The sequence below is a fragment of the Perognathus longimembris genome, chromosome 11 (assembly GCF_023159225.1).
Source record: "Perognathus longimembris pacificus isolate PPM17 chromosome 11, ASM2315922v1, whole genome shotgun sequence".
Lineage (NCBI taxonomy): Eukaryota > Metazoa > Chordata > Mammalia > Rodentia > Heteromyidae > Perognathus > Perognathus longimembris.
In genome coordinates this window covers 8,564,455-8,576,512 of record NC_063171.1, presented here as the reverse complement: position 1 = coordinate 8,576,512, position 12,058 = coordinate 8,564,455, and the positions used below count along the sequence as shown (strand labels likewise).

The 12,058-nt window shown below is 36.1% G+C and overlaps 1 protein-coding gene across 1 annotated transcript; it reads right to left on the bottom strand.

Moving 5' to 3' along the window:
• Positions 1–251: 251 nt before the first annotated feature.
• LOC125359442 (olfactory receptor 2T11) lies at positions 252–1,211 on the bottom strand. The gene has a single exon (XM_048357187.1). The coding sequence runs from the start codon at positions 1,209–1,211 to the stop codon at positions 252–254; it is 960 nt and encodes a 319-aa protein (XP_048213144.1).
• Positions 1,212–12,058: the final 10,847 nt, after the last annotated feature.

Here is a 12,058-nt window from a genome sequence, read left to right as displayed (position 1 = left end):
AATTGATTCATTTTCTAGATATAAGAATCTCGTTTTAATGTATTATGCAACAAACAGATTTTGTTCTTTTGCCAAAGGTTTCCTCATAATTACTAAACCATGTCCTTGCCCCAAACAGCCAGAATTCAGACAGAATGAGCCAACCAAACTGTTAATAATAAACACAGGTTGTCAGATAACCAAGTTATCTCTGGTGACAGAGAAATGTAGATGAAGTCTTTAGGAAGTCCAATCCTCATGCGATGAAGTTTCTAAGCATTACTTGTGGCTACTTTCTGAGTAGATAAACAACGTGTAAATATCTTTTTAAATGCCCCGATGACATCCTTGTTTCTGAGACTGTAGATGAGAGGGTTAAGCATGGGTGTAACAATGGTGTAGAAGGCAGACACCACCTTGTCCTTCTCAGGGGTGTGGAATGACTGGGGCAACACATAGGTGTAGAATGCAGCTCCATAGAAAATACTGACTACAGTTAGGTGGGATGAACAAGTGGTTAAAGCTTTCTTTCGGCCCTCAGCAGAGTGCATTCGGTGGACAGCTAACAAGATGAGAGAGTAGGAAGTGGAGATGATAGAGACTGGGATGAGCAACATGAGCACACAGCAAACATACATCAATGCTTCGTACAAGGATGTGTCAGAGCAGGCTAACCTGAGAACGGCAGGGATCTCACAGAAGAAATGATTGATTTTGCGGGAGCCACAGTAGGGGACGTTCATAGTGATTGGAGTGAGCAGGAATCCATCAAGTGACCCGCCAAACCAGGCACCAGCAGCCAGCAAAAGACACACTTTCCGGTTCATCAGAACTGGATACCTGAGAGGGTTGCACACAGCCACATAGCGGTCATAAGCCATGAGGCCCAAGAGGAAGAACTCTGAGCCAATCATAGTCAAATAGAGGAAAATCTGAATACCGCAGCCCACAAAGGAAATGGTCTTCTCTTTAGAAACCATGTCCACCAGGAGTTTTGGGACAGTGGTACAAATGAAAAGGGTGTCCATGATGGACAGCTGGCTAAGCAGAAAGTACATGGGAGTGTGGAGTCGGGAATCTACCTGAATCAGGAATATCATGATCAAATTTGCCATTACAGCCACCACAAAAATAGCGAAGATAACTGTGAAAACAATCCCCATAGCCTCCTTCCTCACTAGAAGTCCCAGCAGAATAAAGTCAGAGGATGACGTTTGATTTCTCAGCCACATTGCTTATGGTAGCTCCTCAAGAAGAGGGACACAAAAGCCAGGAAGAAAATGAAACACATCCAATATGGGTTAAACTTGCATGGAGACACCACTTCAGTGACTACTGGTGGGGATGAAATTTCCCAGGGGAGGATCCTAGAGAAAAACAAACAAACCATCAGAATCATGACCATCATGAATAAGTAAGCATGACTTCTCTCTGATGCAGAATGATCCTTATCCTGTGTGTCTAGGGTCATGGAAATTGAATAACTAAATTGATTCATTCTGTACCTGAGTAGAGCTTTGTTTGTTTCTGTTTCTCATGCCCATAAAATGGCTAAGAAAATATTAGTAGTAGGAATGTTGATTTAATCACTGATCATCTGAAGGAGTTACAGGTGAGTGAAATGGGTATACTAGTAAATAAAGTGTTAAGACTTTTGTAGGGCTTTGTAAACAAAATATTTCCCATGCTCTATCTAAAGGTTGAGCTTTTTTTAGTATTACTAACAAGATATTGTTTTCCAATATTTATTTGTCCATAACTTCTATTTGCCATTTTTTTCTTTTTTTTTTTTCTTATTTATTGTCAAAGTGATGTACAGAGAGGTTACAGTTTCATACATTAGGCCTTGGGTACATTTCTTGTACTGTTTGTTACCTCCTCCCTCATTCCTCCCTCCTCTCTCCCCGTTTCCTCTCCCCCCATGAGTTGTTCAGTTGGTTTACACCAAATGATTTTGCAAGTATTGCTTTTGGGGTCATTTGTCTTTTTATCCTTTGTCTCTCGATTTTGATATTCCCTTTCCCTTCCCTAGTTCTAATACCAGTATATACAGTATTCAGTGTACTCAGATAAGGTACACTGATAGTGCAGGCACAACCACAGGAAGGGTATACAAGAGGATCCTCAACAATAGAAGCTACGGTTTCACATGGCATGTTGAAAGTAATTACAACAAACAGTTGTTTCCATGACATGGAGTTCATTTCACTTAGCATCAACTTATGCATTCATAAGGGCATAGCTATTAGGCTCTTGTGATCCTCTGCTGTGACTAGCCTAAACCTGTGCTAATTATTCCCTATGAGGGAAACCATAGAGTCCATGTTTCTTTGGGTCTGGCTCACTTCACTTAGTATAATTTTTTCCAAGTTCTTCCATTTCCTTATGAATGGGGGCAATATCATTCTTTCTGATAGAGGCATAAAATTCCATTGTGTATATGTACCACATTTTCCTGATCCATTCGTCTACTGAGGGGCATCTGGGTTGGTTCCATATTTTAGCTATGACAAATTGTGCTGCGATGAACATTGTTGTGCTGGTGGCTTTCTTATGTTCTTGTTTGTGGTCTTTTGGGTAGATGCCCAAAAGTGGGGCTGCTGGGTCATAGGGGAGCTATATGTTTAGCCTTGTGTGTAATTTCCATACTGCTTTCCAGAGTGGCTGAACCATTTTTTTTTATATAGTGTCTTTTTTTTTTCTTCAGCTTGTTTAGGCCTTTTATCAGTGATCACCAGTGTCTGCCACGTATACAGACAAGGAGTTAACAATAAATATAAGCATGCAATGATTGATAATGGCTGGTTGGGCAAAGAGGATTTTCAGGCAATTCAGTAGTCCTCAGCTTCATTATGCAATCCTGTTATCCAATTTCAAAGCTCCCTTTCCATCTGCTGTCTTCTCTCTATGTAGTCAGTCTTTTGTTTTTTGTTATATAAACTGAGCAAATATTACTTGAATATTAACCTTATTCATAACAATATATACATTTGTTTGCTATGTATTGAAAAAAATTTGAAGCCATCCATTAATTCATTCTGATGGTGCAGCTTCTATAATGTAATTTCTGTGGTAGAAAGGCAATGCTGTTTTCTCTTCATTACATTTTCTTCAGGTACCATCCTAAATGTTCCATTTAGTTTCACAGATTAGTCTCCTATTTAACATTTGTTGACTTCACAGAGACACATTTATTATTTCATTGCCTCATATAGTGTCCTTAAAAAAAATCTTTTTTTATTTATTGTCAAAGTGTGGTACAGAGGGGTTACAGATTCATATGTAAGGCAGTGAGTACATTTCTTGTTCAACTTGTTACCTCCTCCCTCATTTTCCCCCCACCTCCCCCTACCCTCTGTCCATCTCCCCCCAAGAGCTGTGCAGTTGGTTTACACCAAATGTTTTTGTAAGTATTGCTTTTGGAATGGTTTGTCTTTTGTCCTTTGTCTCTCAATTTGACATTCCCTTTCTTTTTTCCAGTTCTAATACCCATATAAACAGTATCCAGGCTATTTGGATGAGATATAATAGTAGCAGAGGTAAAACCATAGGAAGTGAACAGAAGAGAAACAAAACTTTACCCTTGAACATTTCCCAGTAACAACAACCTCCAGCCCCCCCAAAACAAACAAACAAACAAAACTACAGCTTTGATTATGCCACAAAGCTGAGTCAGCATTGTTTCCATTGTTAATATATTTTGGAAAATAGATGAAAGGGGTTAAATATAAAATTTTGAAACTGTGAAAGTAAGAGGGATGCAAGAACAACAAATTAACCAAGCTAAATGTCTGGGTTTATGGGTACTGAGTTCAAAGTTTAACTCAGGATTGGAAAGCTATGGGGCAGATACCAACTGGCAACATGTTTTTTCAAAAAAGTGAGTGTGTCTGTGGTTCTTTCTCTTTTTCTTCCCAGATTCATTAAAGATTTATTATAAAGAGAAAACACAAAGGAAAAACTTCATATACAAATAATATACTTTCCTTTCACATAATGGTACATTTTAGTGACTTGACAAATGTTTACATATGTAAAATTGAGAATGTTTTGGGGAAAGCTGAGATATATACTGTAATTCAGTTGCATTTCTTCATTCATAGAGATATCCTTAGCCCCTCCAGCTAGGTTTTCTATACTTAGTAATATGAATGCCTAAATGTCATTGTTATTCATATAAACATTGAGCATTTTGTTTTAGTTTAAGTTGTGGGTATGCTTAGCCTGAAGAAATATTCAGTATTTATAAAATTAAAATTTAGCTATTCATCTCCTACCATGCTGAACTCATAGTGGCTTCACAAAGGTCAAAAACTAGCAACAGTGAAAATGACAAACAGAATCAGCAAACGTGAATCAACTGCAAAAATAAGACTCTAACATCAAAATTTAGCTGGCTTCAGGTTTCTCACTGATTAATATGTTTCAGTTACTCTGCAACACCTCAACATAAAGGTCTTGTTGATAAGGCTCAGCTATCCAGTCTGTTCACTTAGAGTCCACTCTGTCTTCCATGGATTATTGAAAATTAATATTGCTTTACATACATTTTAAAGTCTATTAATATAAAAGAAACATTGTATTGTAGATTCTAAAATATCTTTATTAAGTTAATCTACACTAAGATGAAATTCAAATGTCTTATCCAAAAGGTATAAAATCATTCAAATAAAACATGCTCATTTCCCATTATGTTCAGAGCTGTTGGTCCTTATTCATCCATCATTATCATTCACCTGGGTTTTCCCAGGAGCTTTCCCTGTATCTCTCTGCTCTCCCTTCTGTGTCCCTATACTAATTTCAATAAACTTGGGAAAGTTGTGCCACATTGTGTTAGTGGGTGTTCTAAATGTGTAATTTATGATCCACTTTCAGGCTGGCAGTGTTCTGAATATGTTACACTCTGACATGATAGCCTATTTCAGTTGTACAGATATAATAGTCACTTGTTAACCCTCTCTTCCACTCAGGGTAGCTCCCAACCCTCTTCTCTGTCCCTTCAGATCCCTTCCTTGGGCTCTACCACATCTGAAAGTCATCTCTTATGCCATTAGGACCTTGATCAAAAGCCACCTTCTCAGATGAGCCTGTGTTGATATTATTTTATGATTTCATATTCCTTCATATTCCTCAGAAGCATCCGACATATGTTTAGTCTATGTACTTTTGATCTTACTTCTGCAACGTAAGCTCTGTATGATTAGCACTTTTACGTTAGTTTGTCATCTGTATACCACCATTATCTAAAAGAATGACTGGCTTATTAGAAATAAATAAGACAGTCAATAGTAATAAAGATTATTTTCTCTTATGTATTACGATAATGTATTTGTAGTAGAAGTCCTTAAAGTAATTATGGGTTTATTATAAAAAGGCTTGATTATATAAAATGCAAAGCTTTGTGTATATTTATAATCAAAACTGCCATATAAATTTATCACCAATGATAAAACCCAAATAAAGTAGGAAAAATTTAAAAAATTAAAAAGAATAGCCATAAAATAAATCATGCTTCACATTTCCTGCAAAGAAACTTAGTTGTCGGAAACAAAAAATGATTAACAGTTTCTAAAATATAACAGTATTAAAAAGGTTATACATACAAATTTCAGTGACAAAATAAAGTTTGTACACACAAATTTCAGATAATTACTTCATGTGATTTAAACTCAATATGCTAGACATAGAGTAATCAAGTCAACAGTATCACATATGATGACAGTAGGTGACCACCATTTTTCTTTTCTTCTGACCCAGAAAAAGCAATGGCAACTCTTCCTCCTGTTAGACCTTGATTATTATATAAAAGAAAACTTGAACTTTGAGTGTTATTGTATTCTGAGATTATATTATAGGTGCTAAAATATTTCTAATTTGTTCATTAAACACGTACAAAGAAAATCATTATGGTTGATTTGCTTTAGCAACAAATTTTCATGTGCTTTCAATGACCAGAATAAAACTCTCAGTTTTGGCTTATTTAAAAACAAATCAAGTAGACTTTTTAATTTGCTACCTTATTAAACTTAATAATGCCATAGTCAATTCAGATAAAATTTATGGACAGCAGAGCCACCTCCCAATATACACTGAAACATCCCCATAGCCTGATCTCTAGATATCTGTATATACTTCCTTATAAGGCAGAAAGCCTTGCAGATGTGATTAATTTAAGGAGTTTTGGGGGGCTTTGTAATCATAAAGGACTTAGAAGAAAGGAGAGACAGAGAAAATATAATATTGGAAGAAGAAATCATAATGATTTAGTCTTTGCCATTGAAGTTAAAGGAAACCATAAGCCTAGCACTACGGCTGGCTTCCTAGAAAACAAAAAAGTGAAAACTTGACTTCTCACTGAAAGCTTCCCAGAAGTAATACCGACATCTCAGCACTATGCCTTTAGTTCACTGTAACCAATTTTGGAATTCTGATCTCTAGAATTGCAGTAGAAAAAACTGACTATGGTAGTTTGAAACACATAGGAAACTAGTATGCCAATAAATAATACTATCAGATTTTTCAAAGCAAATAGTGACAAATACTAATGATGACCTGATCAAGAGTAGTTGCCCAAGCCCTCATGTTCTGAAAGTCATTCTTTACTGCATGGCTGTAATTACCACCATTGTACTTAAGGAGAAATTGTTTTGGAAATCAGGTTTCAGGCTCTGGATGAAGCTTCCATGCTTTGTTACACTAAACTGCTCCCCAAAGACAAGTACCATTTACAAAGCATCAGGTAAGTTCATCATTAGTTAATAAAAGTGAAATGAACACAAGGTACAAAGCCATAATCCCATGCAAGGAAATCTTAAATTTTTGACCAAAAGTTTTCAGCAATAAAAAAGAGCACCCGCGGGCTGGGGATATGGCCTAGTGGCAAGAGTGCTTGCCTCCTATACATGAGGCCCTGGGTTCGATTCCCCAGCACCACATATACAGAAAATGGTCAGAAGTGGCGCTGTGGCTCAAGTGGCAGAGTGCTAGCCTTGAGCAAGAAGAAGCCAGGGACAGTGCTCAGGCCCTGAATCCAATCCCCAGGACTGGCCAAAAAACAAAACAAAACAAAAAAACAAAACAAACAAACAAAAAAAAAGAGCACCCACGTGTAGTCAATGAGTTTCCCAGAAATTCAAATACCTTCCCATCTGGGATATCCCCAGTTATCACATATTGAAGGGCACACAAAAAAGAAAGAAACAGAAAGAAAGTCAAAGGAAAACAAATAGGGGCTAGCTCTAACAGTGTCTAGTAACAATCCCTGCAAACTCCAGGCTCACAAATGTCACTGCCTCTTTTGCCACCCCAATGGGCTTCCCAGGAACCCTCCTAGTAAGCCAATAAGCACAGCTCCTGCCTCACTTTACTTTTCCTTTATGTCTGTCACTGCAAACTTGATGCCACATTCATATAATTCACATTCTGTGCAAGATGGAACATGAGGAGATGTGACGTTATTGGTCTGAAGCCACTCTTCTGGGAATGCCTTGGTAGAAGGCAGGTAAGCTGAAACCTGGGAATCCTTCCACAGTACAAACCTCCCCTGCTTCCTCAGGAGAGGCATGCTGACCAGCACTCTCCCTTTGCTACAAAAGCCAATGTACAAGATAGAAGACTGCTGAGTAGAAATATAGTTTTCAAGCAGTATTATTTAGCTCTAGTTGAAAACTGGGTTGTATGAACAATTAAATGTTAAAGGAGTGTTCTCATAAATTGCTGGTATAATGATAAGATGTGTAATTACTCCTTTAAAGAGTATCTAATCTATACCAGGGATCTGCAAAGTAATGGTAGGGAATTTGTGTTCTGAGGAAACAGCATGGTGATACCAGATAAGTGAGCATCTTAGTCTATTCATTTTCTTCAAGTGGTAAAGTGTCTGCCTATACATGAATATAATTCCCAGTAACACACACACACATCATCATCACCATCATCATCATCAGTATCATCATCATCTTGGCATTATTTTTAATAAGAAAGCAAGAAGAAACTTAAATGTTTCCTTACTGAATTCACACTATATTCGATTTTAGCACATAATAGAATTGAAGTGATCAATAGGATAGGAAGGTGGTATATATCCATTTTCATGATATGGCAGCTTCAGAGTATTTTTAAGAGAGAAAGTGGCATATTTACAGTCTCATTATTATATGAGTATGTATGTATATGTATATTTGTGCATATATATACATATGAAAACACATGAATATACATCATGTATATACATATACTTGAATATACATTGTTCCTTCCTTGGTCAGCTCTTAATAGAACGTCCTTAAAAGTCAGTTGTCTAATTGAGAAGTAAAATAATGTTATTGCATGTTAAGTAACAGAACTTTTGTTGTCTTCTTTCTACTAACTTAATAATTTTAGTTTATCTGACTATTCCCTCTTGTCTTTAATCTTTCTTAGACATTTAAGTATTTAAAAAGAGGACTTTATCCTTTGCACCTTTAGAATTTTATGCTACATAAATATAAATATTTCCTTGAATAACACATACATAGAAGCAAAGATTCGGGCAGTTTCATTGCTGTATTTCTGACCTGTAGTGTGTCTTATTACCTTTCATGATGAAGCAACCCATCCTTGGCAGAGCAGATTCACAGGCATTCAACAGAAAACAAACAGAGCTTTTATCTGCTTGTTTCTACAGGGAATTTTGTCCCCAGGTCATTAATAGGATCAACAAGCTAGCAGCTGGGTTTTGTGTCACATGCTTATCTATTTTAGAAATTGTCAATTAATGTCATTTTTTGGTACCCAAATCCCAGACTAAGGGATCTGAGACCCAATCTACCTTTGTTTGGAGTGAGGAATTAATTTGCTCACTAGCTTTTCCTTTTCCGATTTTTCTCATTCTTCCCTTAAGTGATTCCTAAAAGTATGTAGGGATCAGAGTCAAAATGATATGCAGGTGAGTTGGTTTTAAAAAACAGACACAATTTTCTCTTTCTTTTACTTGTCTTCCACAGGAGTGCATGCCACTATGAAAGTATGCAACTGGTGATATTAAACTTAGGTTTATAATTTTATTTCAAAAGTAAATTTATTATTTCAACAAAGAGTGAAATTGGTTGCTCATTTTTTTCCCACAGGAATTTAGTAAAGTGACTAGGAAAAGCTTTTTAGGGAAAGACGTCACTCACATGTGAGGGAAAGGGGCAGACGCTACGTAGGTAACATTTGAAATTTTTATTGAAGTACTAAAATAGAGCAAACAAGCCCAGTGTTACATACATCTCATACACATAATCTTAGTTATTCCAGCAGGTGGATCACTTGAGTCCTGGGACTTCAAGACCAGCATAGGCAACATTGTAGAGACTAGTTTCCAAAATGAAGAAACAAACAAATCAAATAGAACATATGATATACATATTCTCACATCAGAATAGACATGTGTTATAAATTACTGCAAGGAAATACATCAGTGAACCCACCACCGAGTCTGTTGAAAAGACCAAAAAACACTGAAGAATCCCTATCTACCGTGCTAGTGTCATCCCTGTGGTATCATGAGGGATTCGCCCAATGCACTCTTTTTTTTCTGTTTGCTTTTTTTTTCTTCTTTATTGTCAAAGTGATGTACAGAGGGGTTACAGTTTCATACATAAGGCAAGTACATTTCTTATCCAACTTGTTACCGCCTCCCTCATTTTTCCCCCACCTTCCCCTCCTCATTTGCCTCTCCCCCCCATGAGTTGTACAGCTGGTTCAAACTAATTGGTTTTGTAACTATTGCTATTGCAATGGTTTGTCTTTATCCTCTCTCTCCTGATTTTGGTATTCCCTTTCCCTTCCCTAGTTCCAATACACATACATACAGTATCCAGGGTACTAAGATGAGTTAACAGTGATAGCAGGGGTAAAACCATGGGAAGGGAAGAGAAGAGAAAAAAAAAGAATACGATATCACATGGCATTTTGAAAATAACTACAACAATGATATTCTTTAAACTTGCTTCTCAAATAGTTCTGAAACATGATTGTATGAGATAAACCCTGTATTAACTATGATGGTTAATTACCTACTGTGATTATTTCTTTATTAACTATGAAACTATAATTGTTCGAGTTAAATTCCTTTCAATCTTAGAAATTTGGAAATATATATATATATATATATATATATATGCAAGATCTTGTGTAAGTAGGAAAGAAGACAACATTGTCTCAGGTTGAGAAAAAAAAAGTGAAGTTTGAAGTAAATTTGGGTGGTAACTACCAAGAGTGATGCAGTTATTGTTAGAGCAGAGAAAGCTGGAGGCATGTCTCAAGTAGTAGAGTGCCTATCTTATAGGCCCAAGTCCCTGAGTTCAGACCCAAGTACAAACAAAAATAAAAAATAGCAAACAATGAGGCAGAAATATGAAGAAGAAGAACATAATTGAATTAATATTGAAGTTATTTCATGTGAATCATGGTCTGCTTCATTTGAAGACATTCATCCTCCAGGCCATTTTTTCTCATTTCTATTTGTTTCATTGTACTATTTTAAGATGGAGATAAAATTATTAGCCAACTTCTGAAGCAAAACCTACCTAATTGTTAGCATATTGAAGAGAACAATCTTCAAGACAACAGAATGGATAAATGAAACTTTTTCTCTATCTTAATAAATAATGTAAGTTTGAATACATTTTGGTTAGTCTTTAACATCCAATAATTTTCTAAACTTTCTTTTGATAGGAAAAACAAACACTATATGAATGAATCTTTTGTCTCATATTTTAGGACCTATACAATGGGAAGTTAATTTAAATGAATAGATGCTTAAAATGTTCGTTGCTGTCTTTCATTAGTTAAGTTTCTGCCCAAGTTACTTGCCTGTCAAAATGTCACATGTAACACTAAATAGCAAAAAATTTGTATACATAAAATGTATGTATATATGTATATATATAGTATTTATGTGTACACACACACACACACACACACATTTACCAGTACATGAGTGACAGATTGAGAATAAGAAAAGTGAAAAACAGAACACAAGGGGCTCAGAGAAGATAACTTAATCTATTCATTCTAATATTATATTTGTACTTTTAGCAAAAATGAATGGTTTGTATGATTACAGCAATATTAAGATCTTGAGACCATTTTCAATAAACTATTAAACAAATAAAAATTTATTTATGCAGAATAGCTATTTGTATATTTATTTTATATACAAATAAATAATATTTACATGTTTAATTATTATCTTTTCAAAATATATTTATTTATTGTGCCAAGCCTGAAGCTTGAAATTAGGACCTGGAAACCAGTGAAGAGCATTTTTTTTTCTCAAGTCTACTACTCTACCACTTGAGCAAGAGCTCTACTTCCTGTTTTGCATAGTTTTTCAGAGATAAGAATCTCACAGTTTCCTGCCGGGGCTGGCTTCAGATTATGGTCCTGAGATCTCTGCCACTTGCATAGCTAGAATTACCAGCATGAGCCACCAGCTCATTTTGTAGCAAATATTTATTAATTTCTAGGCATATAGTAAACTCCATGTGAATATAGACATGGTAAGAACTCACATACTAACTTTATAGGATAGAAAATACATATATGCAAGTATGCAATGTTCCTATAAATACAGAACCCCAATTAGAATCATATCAATTTCCTCATGTCTTCCTAAATATGTTTATATATTATTAACATTAGAAATGTTACGGGCTGGGGATATGGCCTAGTGGCAAGAGAGCTTGCCTCGTATACATGAGGCCCTGGGTTCGATTCCCCAGCACCACATATAAAGAAAAATGGCCAGAAGTGAGTGGCGCTGTGGCTCAAGTGGCAGAGTGCTAACCTTGAGCAAAAAGAAGCCTGGGACAGTGCTCAGGCCCTGAGTCCAAGCCCCAGGACTGGCCAAAAAAAAAAAAAAATAGAAATGTTACCCATGTTGGATATTTGGAATTAATTCATCAAAAACATGAAAAAATGTCACTTGTAATTTTCATTCAAATATTGGCCAGGAGGGGCCAAGAATGCATATAATTGATAGAGATTGAATATAATATGCATGAGTTCCTGGGTTCTATCCTCAGCATCCATAGAAAATGTTGGACAAAAG

Excerpts from the sequence above, each read along its gene's own strand:
- LOC125359442 (XM_048357187.1), bottom strand. The coding sequence starts at position 1,211 with ATGTGGCTGAGAAATCAAACGTCATCCTCTGACTTTATTCTGCTGGGA.